Raw genomic sequence first — 18,034 nt, forward strand, 5'->3', positions numbered from 1 at the left:
TTTTGAGAACCAAGCTCATTCGTTGCAGTAAAAATAACTAAACAATATTTAATTTCGATATTCAATAAAAAAATGGTTACAGCTCTAGTATAAAAAAAAAAGACTGAGAACGTAACTGTTTTCGGAACGTTTCGAAACAATTATAAATTGCATGCTACTATGAAGTAATCGCAAAAAGAATACTCGCGATATATTCTTTCGTATTATTTAACGTCCCAAAAAAATTTACGTATTTTTTAAAACACTGTATGTAATTGATTTTTATTTTTTTGTTTCTTTCAGTTTCGTTCCAAGTTACATTCTATGGTCTTGCACAAATGTCAAAACGGGCCTATTACATTTTTACGACTATAGTGATATTAATGTGAAAATACGGCTTAATGTGTCCGAGGCACAGAGGACAGCGCCAGTTACTGGCCTTCGATCCATGATTCGAAGACATGATCTCGTGATCCGCGTTCAAACATGCTAAAGGCTGATAAATTATATTGAATAACTGTCTTGTATTCATAAATTTACTATGAATTTTTGTTTGAAAATAATACCTGACTGGAAGGGCCTGCCATAGAAATATCTACAGTTACTCGGTTAGGCCTATGCACCATAGTCCTATGTCCTTGGAACGCAGGATCCGGGTTCGTAAGACGATAACTGAGCGACATTTCATTATTCAAGACCGCCTTCGATGAATTCACCTGAAACAATTTACTTAATATCAACAAACATATACGTACATATGCTAATTTTTATCCAATTTCCAAATGATTCTCCTATTATCTATACATGTATAAATACAATAAAATTGTATACTAGTCGTGTTTATACATGTAGATAACTGGGAGACGTTAGAAATAAGCAATAGGAAAAGCTATATAAATATCTGAACAACTAAATTAAATGATTTCTACAGATTTCGAATTCAAGTCAACTAAGATGCACGATGCATTTTAATGTAACGGTTACTATTCGTTGTAAGTGATAAAAGCTGAAGCCGAAGTACAATATAAATCTCCTTGAAACCTCCAAAGTGGGCCCTATCTATTAACTAAACCCAGATATAATAGCTTACATAGAACAACCTAAAATTTTTTGCCGCTGCTACTGCCAGACTACTCTCAAATAAACTGTTCTTACGGGATGGTTTAAAAACAAAAACAAACGCGGACGAAGTCGCGGGCAAAAGCCGGGCAATGAATATAAAAAGGAGCGATCTCCTATTTATATTCATAGACTAGCTACCGGAATATTTATGTAGCATGAAATATTCATTAAAACAGCAATCTACAAGATTATATAATACAAATAAAATTGTTATTATTTTCAATCATACAATCAAGTAGGTAACGTAACGTAAGTGACTCTATAAATATATATAGACGTATGATAATGTGATAAGGTTTTTAATTTAGTTATTTAGTACAAAATAAAATCAAAATAACATAAAAAGGACAGGACGTGCACAAGGCCAACACATCTCTAAAGAGATTTCTTCCAGAAGCCCTCGAATGTGTGAAAAATTAACGGATAAATGCTGAGTAGGTACTTACAAAATAACCGATAGTTATATGAATACATAGACATGCACAAATATAGTATAAATACCAAAAGTAAACTATAATTCTCAAATATATATATACACATACAATAATATATGAATAGCAGAATGAAAGTATACCAAACTATTTATACAACGTGTAAAAAGAATTACGAAAAACTGTTGAATATACTAATGCACCCTCATTAGTATATTTCATAGGGAATCACCCTGTAAAAATAATAAATCAAAAGAAGCATATTGAAGGTAAAATACCGACACGTGCATAGTACTAAAGTGAGTCCCGTCCTGTGAAGTCGTTTTTTTCCTGTTATAAAATGTATATCTGCTAAGCCAATAAAACGCTATAAAAACCACCAACAATACTGATTAGATCCGATATAAAACTGTGTTATAGAAGAAGTTAACAACTTATATTAAGTATAAAAATATTTTGCCACTAAACCCGAGTTGGTTGGTTGACTTTGTAATGATAATGTGTAGTCGATATAATGACCGCTAAGTTCACAAAGTAAAAATCTGCCCTTATTGTATATGCATTTTTATAATAGAAGTGTAATATTAAATCATAATCTGTAATACATACCTGATGAACGCTATCCTTTTCAGAATGCCGGAATATGGTAAAAGGGCTGTGGTACATGGGATTCAGTTCTTTAGTGTATGTAACTCCAGGTATCTGATAGTCGTCCCATTCGAGGAAGCAGGCTTCCATGGCTGGGTGGAAACCGGGGAAAACCTCATTCTCGCTAATACCATTGATGTAAGGTGGATGGGAGTAGGCGCGAGAATGTCGCGGGTGGGATGATGTTGGCGTGTTAATGTTATTATTGGTGCGATTCTTTGCCACCTGGAATACAGATTTTATGTAATTTCAAAAAATAAGTAATCTTTGCTACTATTTACGAAAACCTGTTGCGATAGATTTTTTTTCCATGTAAAGTATGATATGCGAAAAGAAAATGATTTTAATGTTTACATAAATCTCAGCAGGACTGTTGGCTTTTGTCTGTATCTGCGAACACCCCCATTTTATACCTTTTGATTATTAAAATAATGTATCTACTCCCATGCTTAAAATCCTCTAAAAAGGATTCTGAAACAGTAAGCTTATTGCCTACGCTAAAACCACCCAATGTCCTAATAACCATAATATCCTCCAAACGGAACGGATTGCCATTGCATTACGAAGTTGAATGCGTCCAAAAAAAAAAAAGTGTAAAAAAAATTTTTGCTTTTATTTTATGAACTCATAAGCTTGTATTATTTGTTAAACTAATAATTCTATCAAGACCAGACTGCGAAAGGTCAAACTTTTGTTACATTTTTTTAATAATAAGCTTGTGCCTGACGGTCATTTTTGATGCAATGTAACCATAAGGTCTAAGTTTGCGTGCACTGTTAGATTTTGAATTTACTGAGTACATCCACAATGAAATACATCCTGTTAAAAAAGCGATTACAGGGACATTGCGTCAATCGGTCAGTTTGGTTTTGCCTAAGTTAGCGTTTTATCGCCGATTATTTTTCTGACGCGCCAATTGACTGAGTTTGAATTTTCTAGCGGATACTGGGTACAGCCATTCCCCAGTATTCCAAGCTGGTTCGGATATGAGCCTGGTGCTTCAGAACACGCAAAGTTAGTAAACGCGGGAGCCTCTTATCAACACGATAAAAGCTAAATATAAAATGCCCAACTTGAGACTTCAACTTGACTTAAGAGTTTTGCATCTCCGTTTAATGTTGATAAGCAAATTTCCTTTTAGTGATTCCCTCCCTACAGCGCCTTAATAAGTTTAACTTTAACAAAGTATATATATTTTTAAATGGTTGTTAATAGTACAATACATTTTATTCTGAAAATTTCAAACTATTTATCTAAATGCGTAATGTCTATTACCTTATCAAGAACTTTTACATGCCATTGTGCAAACTGTTCGTGTAAGGTGTCCCTTTCGTATGGCGCCAGTCCAGGGTTCAGCGAAGCGAGTCTCCACAGAACTACAACCTAATGAAAAAAAACGTCATGAACGCAGATATTTTCAAATATATCACAATCGTACCATATACTGAAGTGTATGCTAAGGAAAAGGCTTACTATGCCTATAGAAATGTGCAAAAGAATAAACATTTTTCTACATAACAGAAAACATTGCTTAACCTGTCCAGTGATTAAAACAGAAGTTAGTGTTGCAATGTCTAGCTTATACACTATAACAGCCTGCGAGCGAGAAAATATTGATTACCTCGTCGCAAAGCGATGAACAGGCGTGTTGAGCGGCAGAATTACTCGCTGCGCCATGCTTTCCGCCGCCACCCCACGCTACGAGTGCCGCTTTTGTAGTGTACCACCAAACTATTATCTGTTTACAATAAGGAAATACATTAGTGTCTAGGCCGAAAAGGTATTTATTACTGGCTTTTTATAATAGATGAACGAATTAAATGAACGGCAATTGCCATTTCCACCAACTTATAAGTTATACTTATATAAAATGTGCTTCTCTCAAAACAAAAACGAAAAAAGAAAAACATATTTCCTAATATATAAAAAAATCCCTAACCAATTTGGCATCTTCACTATAACTTCCATTTCATTGTTCTCACTGGATATTGAATTTAATTTTATTTATATAGTAGGTTCCTATTCAACGTTTTGCTTTTACCGCCAATCGTGTTTATTTTGTTTGTCAATCTTTGTCCAGGCAAAGGTAACTCAACCGTGCAGCCTAGTGACCAGTCCTTCGAAAACCCGGCAAAACGTTCAATTAAAAAAACTTAAACAACCAAAAATACTACTTTTGCGGCATTTACGGCATTTGTGTTCAGAATTTAAACGAAACTGCTATAAACAGAATCATCAATCTGGCTTTTTTATTATTTGAATATTACAAGCATGCACATATTGTCGTTCCGGCCAGTAATTGTGAGTCCAGGAGAAGAAATGCATGAATGAATGAATGAATGAATGAATGAATGTACTTTTATCCTATATATTTTTTAATATTAATGATATTTTATTATCTTATTTATTCTATGTTTAGTATTTGTTGTAACAACAGAAATACTTCGTCTGTAAAAATTTTAACTGTCAATTTTAAAATAAATGGACATTGATTTCATTTCATTTTTAAATCACTTCCTTCTGTTAGCCTCGACTAGGACTGTCTTGTAACTATTTCTAAACTTACCTGCTCACAAGCCATGACCTCCTGAGTAATGATTTCCAGTAAAGGAATTGCATTTCTGTCACTCCTTTTGAACATCTCCCGTACAATCGAGAGCAAGTTCCACATTCCCTCCGGCTCCCTACCCCGTAGCGGTCTCAGCAATGACGACCATTCTGAGGCTGCCGGTGGAGCGCTTGTGCTAAGGTAGTTCACGTCACTACAAAAGTAAATTTCGTGAGAGTCGACATTAAAAAAGTTTATGCTCAGAGGATACTGACAGACATAATATACTTTACCAGTTTAGGTAATTTACAAAACGTAAACATTCTTGAGATCTCTTTTTATTCAAATATGCACTAATTTTAAAGAAAATAATATTTTTATCTCATTATAAACTCAAATATCATAAAAACTATTTTAACTTTTAATTAAGTTTCTTTAAACCTTATCTTCCGTCTTCTTTTTTCCATTCCCGCCATTTTTATTTTTATTGCCTTTTCATTTTGATCTGGACTCCTGTTATTTTTGAATCTCACTCCAACTATATTGATTACAGATAATACATAATATTGCCCAATCCTAGATCTGTTTTTTGAATAAACGAACAGCAAAAACGGCATAGGCAGGTTTAGTAACAAAATTTTTGAATAAAAATGTTACTTAAAGTGTAGAAACGTTCGTCTTTTTATTTGATTTGTAATTAAAAGAGATGCCAAGATGGTTGAAGTTTCGTTATTTACCGGAATGGGCAGAGCACATTACAGAATTGGTAGGGTGGTGGTGATATAAGCTTAATACCGTGAACGATAGAGCAAACTTTTCAATCTGTTGTAAAAAAGGTAAGGAATAATAATATGAGAGGAGTTTACCTGAATACTATTGGAGTTGGAACACAAAACTTCACTAATATCTTATTGATGTTGTTATGCAAGGTTTTCTCGTCAAGAAACCACGAAGTATACTCATATGCGGACGCCCCAGCTGTGGGATCTGGTGCGCCACAGGTCGTATTAATCTGGTTGGGTTGAGCCGACAGTAGCTCGTCCAAAATTCTTTGAGCCGTTGGTAACACTTGGCGTGGTAATTCTGATATGAGGTATTGCGCGAACTTTTGTAACTGATCCCTTCGTAGTCGTTGTAATGATTCTGATACAGGTGCTCGCAGACAAACTTGTGTTGGCTAGAATATTTGAAAATTACGAAGTGTCAATTTTCGCTACATTGGAACTCAGGCACAGCCCGGAGTGTGCGATTTTAATTTTCTCAGTGGTCGATACATGAGGAAAAGTACTAATGAGAAAAAAAAATGATTAGCGATTATTAGCGCTAAATAATTTTACAATAAATTGCTGTAATTGTGTACACACTATACAAAATACACAGCCGGTATTGTAATTGGGCTTATTCAAGTTGTGTTTACTGATGGCTCGGTAAACCAAGTTCTTTAAATATGAATTATTTAAGATCCAAAGAAAGGATTGCAAATAAACATCTTTTACTATTTGTTGGGCCCTGAGCCTTATGTTTGCTGTTACAATTGTGTGTCCTGAGACAATCAATGTACTACTAAAAATAATGTTTATTATTTTTAAAATGAGCAACAAATAATTTAAAATATCATAACTATGCAGCATGTTTCTAATAAGCTTCAAACAAACATCTAATGATTTTCTTAACGTTGGAAACTGCCTTATAAAAGATCCCAAAATATGACTGGTCATTGATCAATCAATTAGAATAATATTAACTTAGTACTGGAATATTTATAGGTCCAGTAACTATCTTATAGTATAGGGAATTGTTATTCAAAAATATCCTTATTGTTTGTTACTTTGTACAACTGAGTCATGGTAATGAAATACTTAAATAATTGAAGAATAAAATGTAATCTGTAAGTTAGCCCTTAATTAATTCAATATAATCATAATAATGATGACGCTTAATTTAATCAAAATAAATGATTCATAGTACAATGAATAATTTTATGTTTTAATTATAATTTAAGTATATTAGGTTACTTAGGGTGAGATCTATACAGCAAGCTGAGTGTTAGGTAAGACTTTAGAAACAGTTTAAAAGGGACTAAGTTTCGTGTCTGCCGTAAAACTGTCTTATTAAGACTTACAAAATAGGAGGAGGTACTCAATTAGGTTGTATTTTTTTTTTTATGATTTTAGCTCAGAACTCGGTCATTTATAGACCGATTTGAAAAAATTTTTTTTGTAACTTCCCATGTGAAGAAATTGAGGAAACTCTTACGACACCTATACCGAGTAGTATATTTTTTAAAGTTACTTGAACATTTGCTATCGGAAAGCGCCATTTGGTCAAGTAAAACTGATGGTGGTCATTACGGATGGCCGCCGGAACTACACAATATTAAGTATAAAACTGGTTGCGTTTCGATTATGGTATATAGTGGGTAAGTACTTGATCTCGTCACAATAAAGGAGCTGATCGCATTAACGCCCCGACTTTGGAAAAAACACAAAATAACTTTTCTAAAAAAAATCAAGTAAAATTTAGAATAGTACTCGTACTTTCCTTGCTTCTGTATAAAAAGAATGCGTAGTGGTGGAATCTACTTGGCATCGACTTAAAAATGTTGTAGAAAACATTTATTTCTTGCTTTTTAGTTGTATTACAAAGTTGTTTTTTTTGTCATTTTTTATATAATCAATAATGTGTACTGTGTGTGAAGTATGTGTAATCAGTATTTTTATATAATCATAACAAAGCCAAAGTACGCTCATTAGATCTCAGTCTTAGTATTTATTTAAAGGCTAGCATGACATGAAATATGACATGAGTTTAAGCTCATGTCATATTTTTTTTAATTTGCATGGACCGCTAAGGACTTACTAGAAGCGAAAACATTATTAGGATTTTTGCAATACAATTACGTTGTTCTGTAAGGATAATAAAAATAAAACGCATTGGGCAACAGCACGAAAATGATTTGAATTTTTGCAACGCAATATACATTAAACATCTTTATAATTAGGTACTGTGTTTAAACTTCCCATACTTACTAAGTGTATTCTGTATAAACAGACTGCAACTATGTGTGAACACCAATGGGCTAATGATGAGCATGTACAGTTACACGAAGAAATTTTCTGTCTGTCAAATGTCACAGCAACATTGTATTGAGCTCGGGTCATACTGAGCGTGACACTCGCTGAGAGGTGAAACCCTAAAAAACATAACATACATTACTTTTTACCATCATTAACTTCAGTTCATTATCGGCGCAACAACGTTGGAGGTATCCAGGTTAGGGGACTGCGTTGTCGGGCAGTGCATGGCCAAATCCCATTCACTGCAGACTTACGGCCAGCAGTTGATGGGCGCTGTTGGGGGTATGAAAACGCAAAAAGGTACGAATTTCACGCCAGTCTTAATTTGTTCGACAAAAAGATTACACGTACAAATGGCATACTGCAAGGTAAAAACATGTAAAAATTACTCCACTAAGTATCAATATTTACTGTTGTAATGGCGATGGTGGATGGCGTATTTTTTCTTCGGGAAGTAAATGGTTGTTTTATCATTTTAACCCATTGTTTTGCTTAGAAATACAGTATTTTATTTAAATTTGTCCAAAATATTTTTTTTTTCAGTTTTCCTCGAGATTCTATAGGTTGCTTACTATGGAAAGACATCGAAGTCGATCGAGACGAGAAGAACATTTAAATCGGAAATGCCACCGTATTTGCTATATACCGTTTAAATTTGTGTTCATAATTTGACAGTAAATTGATCATAGGAATAAAATACGTTTCATTATATTATTACATATTTTTATATGTCAGATCATAGAGTAATTTATGTTTCAAACATGAAATTTAGAAGATGGCTTGTTCTGGAGTTTCTTGCGCTACTTCTTCTCTAAGACCCTTTACGAAGGCAGTAGAAGAGAAAAATAACTTTTTGATCATGCAAGCAACTTCACAAATATTTATTGTACGCCTCAGTGAGTATTGTGGTGGTGAAGTTAATGTGTGTGAGTGAAAATAAGTGACAAGCTGGATTCTCGAAGGGGTACTAATGTGTTTTCCTAATCTTTATACATATTTCTTTTATAACATCAGCTTTTATATTATAACATTAGCTTTATGCCAGTGAAAGTATTGCCAAAATCGGACCAGCTGTTTTAGAGATTAGCTAGAACAAGCAGATAGATAGACAAATTTTACTGTTTAATATACTTTTTTAAGCATTAGTAACAAGCTGTGATTTGACAATACAAACGGACACTTTTATTTATAGATTAAACCAAACCAAGATATTCGAATTTCCCCCCGGAAATTCCAAAAGAAATTCAAAAAAATTCATTTATTTTAAGTAGGCCTAGTACAAGCACTTTTGAAACGTCAAGTCTGTCCGTGTATACTATATAGTGACTCTACAACCGGTTCGGAAGGCAGATTCTACCGAGGAGAAGCCGGCAAGAAACTCAGCAGTTGCTCTTTTCCAACATCAAAAATTTACATTTTACATTTTAAAATTCATTTTTCTATCTTGTGAGAGATGAAAGAGGAGCCGGATGCTTCCAAGCAACCTTGTCATTAAGAAACTCATCAATTGTATAATAACCTCGCTGTAATAAATGTGTTTTAACACATTCTTTAAATCTTATGCATTGGTAGGTCAAAAATTACCTTAGGAAGCATATTATAAAAGCGTATACTCAATCCCACAAATTACTTCTGCACCTTTCATATGCAGATGTCACTAATTTATGACCATTTCTTGTAAGTAGCCTGTTTATATCCACTTTTTGTTTATAAAGACTTATATGTTGTCTTACAAATACTATATTGTTATAAATATATTGTGAGGCTACCGTAGGTATACCTATTTCTTTAAATTTTTCACGGAGGGATTCACGTGATTTAAGTTTATATATTGACCGTACAGCTCTTTTTTGCAATATGAGTATAGTTTCAATATGAGCTTTGCCCCATAATAAGATCCCGTAAGACATCACACTATGAAAGTACACAAATACACAAGAAAACAAGTCTTGCTGTTTCTACGTCAATAATCTGTCTAATTTTATTTCTATTTATAAGGAGAGCACTGTCGCCTTTAACACAGGTTTATACCTAGCTTAGGGACAGTTGATTTCTGTATATCCGTGTTAATTATAACATTAATATAAATTATACCTTTTGTGCAGATGTAATGTAAATTGTACCTATGTTTTATTGAACAATAAACAAAATATTATATAGTTTTCCTAACGGCGTAGGCAGCCGAGCTTAGTTTACCTGCTAGTGTATCTATATGGCTACCCCACTGAAGCTTACAATCCAAGGTCATGCCCAGAAAAACTGTGGAATCTTCCATTTTTAGTGATTCTCTATTTATTATTATATTTTTATTAACTTTCTTTACATTTGGTAAAATAAATTCCACATCCTTAGTTTTTTTTGCATTTAAAAGTAAATTATTGACAGTAAACCAGTGCGACTCATGCGACATAGCACGGCTTACATCGTCAGAGAAGTCTTTACCTCTATCAGTTTTAAAAATTAGAGATGTATCATCTGCAAACAGTACAATGTCACAGATTTCACTGACATGGTGTGGTAGATCATTTATATACACCAAAAATAGAAAGGGACCCAAGATTGAACCCTGTGGGACACCCATTGACGTAGCCGACCTCTGCGACTTAATGTGTTGTATGCAAACCCAAAGGTTCTGTCACTGAGATAAGAGGCAACCAAATTTAGTGCAACGTTTTTGATACCATAATGGGCTAGTTTAAGAAGCAAGGTTTTATGATCAACACAATCGAATGCTTTGGATAGATCACAAAAAACACCAATGGCATTCTGTGAACGTTCCCAGGCATCATACACGTGTTTTAAAAGTTTAGCGCCTGCATCCGTAGTGCTACGACCTTTAGTAAAACCGTACTGCTCCGGATGTAGTAAGTTATTTACATTGAAGTGATTCAAAAGTTGATTTAATATAATTTTTTCAAAGACCTTACTAAGAGCTGGTAAGATTGAAATGGGTCTGTAATTGTTAATGTCGTTTTTATTGCCAGATTTAAATAGAGGTATAAGTTTACTATGTTTCATTAAATTTGGAAAAGTACCTCTATCAACACATTCATTAAAAAGTAAGGCTAAGAAAGGGGCGATATTACCATTACAGTCATACCCCATAAATCACCGGTTTTTTCTGTTTCAACAACTTAAAATTCTTTATTATATCATATGCAGATATATGTTTAACATTAAATAAAACGTTGCACTCATTAACGTTGTTCCTCAATAAACTCTTGAGCTGCAGTAGGTGAAGAATTAAGTGAATCAGTCAACAAAATAGGAACACTCTGAAAAAAGTTTTCAAAGGTACTTGTAACCTCAATGTCAGCGGTAACTTTATTATCATTAATAATTATTTCAAAGTTTACGTCGCGAGATTTAGCTTTCCCAGTTTCATTATTAACAATTTTCCAGGTTGTTTGTACTTTGTTATTTGATTTTATTATTTGATCCTTAAAGTATAGCGACTTAGCATGAAAGTAAACGTTCTTAAACGTTTTAGAGTACATTTTTACGTGTTGTAGGAAAGCTGGAGTATGGTTATATTGTTTTTCACTATAGAGCTCATACAAATTATCTCTACTTTTGTATATGCCAATAGTTGCCCATCTATATGTTTGAAATTGAATATTTTGTTAATTTCATTTTCTATAATATTAAAGAGAGTACCATAAATGCTGTCAGGATGACCGTTCTTAAAGACAAGGGCAGGAATTTCGGATGATATTTCATCTTTGAATCGTGTCAATTTGCTCTTAGTTATCGGCCTACACTTGACGATATGTTCATCTTTGTTTATATTATTCAAAACAGTAATTTGTTGGCCACAATGATCTGATCTAAGGTTGGTTATTATCGATTTACCTAAGATATCACAGTTGAGAAAAATATTATCTAAACATTATGCTGAGGTTGCTGTGATTCTAGTAGGTTCACTAAAAGCATAATTTAAATTAAAACATTTAAATAAGTTTAGCAACCTAGTCGTAGTACAAATATAATCAGAACTTAGTGATATTATTTAGAATATTAAAGTATTTTTTAATATAAATTTGCAACGGCCTAAATATTACAGTATAAAAACGGTAAATATACATTCCCTAATTATTAGTATGGTTACAATTTAATTGATTTTATAAATTCAAAGTCGTAGTTGCGTTATTAAGTAATTTATCAACATTAAAATCCCCGCATACTATTGTTTTTTTTGTGGATACAGACAATCGCTTAAGCACATCTTCCATAACATCCTCAAAAAGGCTAAAATCACCTGAGGGGGGACGATATACACACACTATAATAAATCGCTCCAGCTCCACACAAGAAATTTCTACAGTGCGTTCAACAGAAAGACTAACTATGTCTTTTCCTTCCTCCTTACAAGTTATATTATTGCGTACAAAAATTAAGGACCCACCATGAATTGCAGTCCTTCTGAAGAACACACTTGACATTTTGAAATTCCTTAAGTTAACTGCTAGATGTGCGCCAGTGAGCCAATGCTCAGTAATACACAGAATGTGTATGAGTTGAGTTTTTCCACAAACAGTTCTATTTCAATTTCTTTGCCGGTTAAGCTCTGTATATTGTGATGTACAATGTTCATATTGCAGAGGTTCTCCTTTGTCTGGCTATCTAGTTTAAATAATTATAAGAAATTTTCTTAATACTTGAACAAGTACTTGGGTCATTAGCAGAAATATTGGTAATTAAAGTACAATTTGTAAAGTTGTCAATAGACTTAGTTACAACACTTGTAACTGTATCATTTAAATTGTAAGCTAATAAAGAAGCTATATGTTGCTTACATTTTTTTGACAGATAAAAAGTATCCCTAGTATCTTTAAAAGTATCACTATGACGGCATGTCAAGTTATAAATTAATAAATTCAAATTATAAATATGCTTATTTTGCTTAGAACTCAGAGTGCCACAGTACGGAAAGGCACACATAACAAATCTACATTTCGATTTTTCGTGCAAAGCCAGCTTTTTTTCTACACAACTTATAATTTGTGTCTTTTTTACATTTAAACTGTCTCCTAACAAAAATATAACATTTTTATTGATATCTAAACTGTCTATGTTCAAACTATCGATAAGATAATCTTAATTAGCCCCCGGTGAACGTCTATTAATCACCGAGTGATTTAGGTAACAGTTCATAATAGGACCAAAACCTTTACCTAGCTTGTCTGAAATTATTAATGTGTGTTTTTTATGCTTACTTGATAAATTATAATCTAAGGATGTAGTGACTGGATTAATACTTACACACTGCTCTTGGCAGGTCTTTAGCTTATTAGAAATCTCATACAATAGATTTATGTAAATTTATGTGGTTCATAAAATTAGTACATATAATTTTACAAGATTTTACACTAATATATATTTATTTACATAGTCAACGAAAATCAAAATTTTCCATCACTCCTAATTATTTTGACTGTTCGCTCGCAATGGGCGAAGCTTAGAAATAATCTAAATTTCTATGTACACGTATAGGTTAACTCGGGAGACTTTTTTCGTAAATTTTGTATGGTGCATTTCTTATTAGTGAGTGTAATAATGAACGGGGGTAGTCTCCTGTTCCATGTGCCCGTGCTTTAGCAGTTGGACACGTTAATATATAATTTTAATTGTCTACCATAAGATGCCATCCATAAATTAAGAGAATATTGGATTAAAAGACTATTTTGATGAAAAATCTCATAGCAAGGGAATTTGGTTTAAAACAACGTGTTTCATGGATTGAGGTTTCTCGAGAGCTTCAATAATACGAGCTATGAAAGTATCTTTCAGCTTCTCTACGAGTATCTCACTTTGACTGCGAGTTGGCTTATCCACTATTATTCTACAAATACCGCACTATACGTTGCTGTCCTCCGTGCATGGAGGTCGTGACAATGTGTCTGCAACAACGTTGGTTCGACCAGGTTTGAAGTTTAGATACTACAAACTGCAAACCTATGACGGTGACATAGGTTTGCAGTAACTGTTGAACAAACCCTTTAATAAAGAGAAAAAAAAAGTAGCAAAACGGAAAAAGTCCATAGATTGTTTTAGGATAATACGATAAGTTAGTTGAATCTCAATATTTCAATTTCTTTAAACCCAAAGCTAGAACTCACGCAGTATCTCGTTGGCTCATCGCGGTAGAATGTGGAATACCACCGGTAGATTCATTTCATTGATGTTTTTGTCTAAAGGTTCACAAGATTTCACGGAACGTCTGCTACTAACTTGTGTATCTCGCCCTTAGACTAATCAAATACTAGGTATAGTATTTGATTAGTCTAAGGGCGAGATTGCCCCCGTCGGGCAAGACCGTCCGTGACTTAACTAAGGGCAAGACAGCCCGTGATTTGACTAAGGGCAGGACCGCCCACAACTTGACTAAGGGAGGAAAGATAGCTCAAGATTTGACCAAGGCAAAGACTGCCTGACTGAGTTGACTATGGTCGTGAGTTTGACTTGAGAATTACATTTACATAGCATAAAACAAAGTCAAGTCAAAGACCCTGGTAAACTTAGATCATTGCAACAGATTTGATCATTCAAACCTATTCTTTTGTAAGCAACATTGCAAACGCAGAGAGGCTGGCGGGCGCAACATTGCACCCGTATGTAGCCGGGGCGGGTCGCTAGTTAAGTATAAAATACTTTGAAATTATACAAACACGAGGACTTTTCAATCTCAGGACGGCCGAACTATTAGTTTTTTTGTAAACTTGATTCATTTAACTAATAATCTAAATACCTCCTGCAATTCCTGCCGAACTTGTGGGAACATAATCCTTAAAAAGAGTCTTTACGCTTATTCATATTTTAAAAAATACGATGGAATCTAATTGTATCTACACTAAACCGAAAGAGCATTATTTGCACTTTACCTAACAAACTTAACATACAATATTGAAAATAAAAACTATTTTTACATCTTTTTTTAACCTGGTTTTATTGATTACATTCTAGTTCTAATTTTGTTTTCATTTTCATTACATTTTGCCAATGCATCCCGTACATATATTTTAGAAGCAAAACCCATGACATGTTCAGGGAACCATAGACACTAGGGTCTTTTCGCCTTTTCGCGTCCGACGCCGAATTCGCGTCCAAACGACGGTACACTGTTTTACAACAGTGAAAAATAACAATACCGACACACCAATCTAAACAAGAGCGCTTCTATTGATGTTCGGACCTATGACAGGTACTCACACACAAACAAAAGATCTGTGCGTGCAACCCAAATTTAATGAAAAATAAACTAATCTTGCGTGTGCAACCAACAAGTGCTGACGCGCGAATGTGTTGTAAAAAAAATAGTGAGCAGCTGTACTTTTCACGGTAAGTATTTAAGGTGTTTATGTGAAATTTAGAATACTTTGTTATCCCTAGACCTTAATTGTGAACCACACTATAGGAATAACGATGTTTGTGCTTATATTTTTCTACTGACAGGTTTATATAAGGTGGACGCGAACTGGTATATAAAATTTATAAAAAAAATCACTTTGCGTCCGCTGTGGACGCAGATTACTCTAACTATTTCTCAGTCAGATGTTTAATTAAATACGATAACATGGGAAAAACCATATAAACTTCCTATCAATTTTAACAACATTAACATGCATAATATGATGGCCGATTTGCGTCCATATTATTAGAAATATAAAAAAAGATAATGAATGTCAAAAATCAGACTTGGACGCACAGTTTTCCTACATTAGAAACCCTATAACATTTTGCATCCATCTTTTTATCACACGAAAATAATAGAGTTAAATTTATATAATTTTATTTAAATATACTCTTTATAACCTACCTAACCTAAAAATATACAATTATTATACGACAATTATTTTATGTATTTGCCAATATTTGAATTTTGTTCCATTTTTAGGGCTTACCCAAAGGGTAAAAACAGGAACCTAGTACTAAGACTTCGCTTTTCGTATGTCACCAGGCTGTAGCTCATTAATCGTGATAGTAAGACAGTTGAAATTTTTATGTATGATGTATTTCTATTGCCGCTATAACAATAAATATTAAAAAATAGAACAAAACACGGAACGCGCGAGTCCGATTAGCACTTGGCCAATTTTAAAGGCTTTGTACCGAAATGGTAAAATAGAATCCTATAAAGCCATCGACATGATATTCGAAATAATAGTGAATCTATTAATGGAGTTAGTTGGAGGAGAAAAAAAATATCCTGAAGTGCAATTTATGTTTACTTTTATGATATCAGCAATTATTAAATAAATGTTATGATTAAAATCAAAAGCTTCCCTTTTTATTTCCTATTTCCCTTCCTAATTATTTCTAAACAGGTGGACGCCAATTGGTCCACAGGCGGACACAATCTGGATTTTGTGGACGCAAAATGGGAAAATCGCCTGTTTTAGCTATTTGTACCTGTGTAGAATTAAACATCAGATGCGTTGTCCAAAACTGTGCATTAAACTTGACAAGACTATATAGGGACTACATTACAACCATATTTGATTAAAAATTACAGCACGGACATTTTTTTTTCACGTTCACACCTAACAACTCCACTAAGTGGACGCAAACAGGCGAAATGACCCCATGTTTTTGACATGTTCTAACCTAACCTATCCTATCCTCTAGTTTGTTGACTATTTTTGGAGAAAAATTACATAAACAGACACAAAAATAATCTCCAATTTATTAAATTGGTTAAAAATAAATTAATACAAACACAATTGACATTAATATAATTTTTTTTATAAAAGTTCTCAAAGGATATTGAATCTATATGTATAAAAAGTGCCTACTAGTATGTAATATACCTACTCTCTTCCAACAAACAGTAGTTTTAATAATCAACCTTGAAACGATTATTTGCATACAATCAAATGCCTACAGACACATAATAAGTCTATTTTTATTGATTTTTGGTGTCCTCTCAGGCATCTTTACCTCCAAATATCTTCATCCTAATTAATATAACAGTTCCATAAAATGGAAGACAGGTTCTTTTAAACCAAAGCCCATGTGTATCTTAAATGCAGGTGCCAACCAATAAATGTTATTAAGATGTTACTGAAGTGAAAGTTAGTATCACAACCTCTGGCATTTAACTTGTTTGATGTAGGTTTGTGTTGGTGAATAGGTTCCATTTACACATTTGAAAATAGAGTTACAGCTTTCAATTCACATTAACTTAGATATGCACACACAGCTAAACAAAATTAATCTAACTTTCATCACAAATTTAATAACAATGAAACTTTTTAAACTTTGTGAGTAAAGTGAGGTAAATGTAATCAATTCATATAACTTACCAATTTGTAGGACATCTTTAACAGCTCTGTCCCTGAACAAGTGTTCTCCTCTTTGAAACTCATCAGCAGACCCATTTGCAAGACAAGAGTATAGCCTGATATCATCCTCACTATCTGGAAAACTCCAGAAGGCTATTTGTAACTGGAGTTGTTCAGGCACAGGTGGGTATACATGCTCTACCAGTTCAAAGGGTATGTGACTAGCTACACATTTTGCTGCCAATTCACTCAAGCTTGGTACTGATTTTTCTAAAAGGATGATTCAAATGTTAAAGTTACCTGTATCAATATAATAAAAGACAGAAAGTTACCATTCCCAATACCTTACAAACATAAATAGCAGAGTCTGGGTGTGAATTTGGTGTATCCATAACTTTATTTAATTATGTTAATAACAATTCCCAAAATGTTTGTAACTTTTATTTTAATTTTGTATTTGATAAATAACTATTTCTGATTTCTAAGTAATCAGATGGTGCAAGAGATATTAATCAACAATTTCAAAACATTCATGTTCAATTAAAACTTAATTTGACTTTATGAAGCCTTCAGCTTCATTTTATTGTTATTAAACTCAAATTCTATCAAAATATAAATATCACTGAAAGTTTGTGAAAGTTACTTTTTTAAGAAAACAATTCTGTGAAATTACATAGTGATATCAAATTTAGAAAAATATAATAAAACAATTCTAAAATGCACAGTGATTTGTATGTATGGTGAGTATTATTAGCTATCCAGTCAACAGGTAAATGACTTTTGAACACCTGTCTTTAAACAAGTACACACAAAGAAAAGTAACTTTATTACTAAATATGAAAAATAACATATTGTTCGAAATGTTTACAAAATAAAATACTAAGGATTTTGTGCAGTGCTCTATTCAGAAAGAGATTTTATTTCGTTATGCCTAGGTATTATGCAAAC

The 18,034-nt window shown here is 33.2% G+C and overlaps 1 protein-coding gene across 1 annotated transcript in view; it reads right to left on the reverse strand.

The window, feature by feature from the left end:
• Positions 1–18,034, reverse strand: part of LOC120626473 (zinc finger SWIM domain-containing protein 8) — a gene marked incomplete at its 5' end in the record, with an annotated part of 43,571 nt that overhangs the window by 25,221 nt on the left and 316 nt on the right. Inside the window, 8 exons of the mRNA XM_039893999.1 lie at positions 546–695; positions 2,142–2,405; positions 3,456–3,563; positions 3,802–3,918; positions 4,747–4,942; positions 5,595–5,905; positions 7,758–7,921; positions 17,108–17,356. Of these exons, the coding sequence (XP_039749933.1) occupies positions 546–695; positions 2,142–2,405; positions 3,456–3,563; positions 3,802–3,918; positions 4,747–4,942; positions 5,595–5,905; positions 7,758–7,921; positions 17,108–17,356 (1,559 nt within the window). The remainder of the gene's footprint in view (positions 1–545; positions 696–2,141; positions 2,406–3,455; positions 3,564–3,801; positions 3,919–4,746; positions 4,943–5,594; positions 5,906–7,757; positions 7,922–17,107; positions 17,357–18,034) is intronic.

The sequence above is a fragment of the Pararge aegeria genome, chromosome 9 (assembly GCF_905163445.1).
Source record: "Pararge aegeria chromosome 9, ilParAegt1.1, whole genome shotgun sequence".
NCBI lineage: Eukaryota > Metazoa > Arthropoda > Insecta > Lepidoptera > Nymphalidae > Pararge > Pararge aegeria.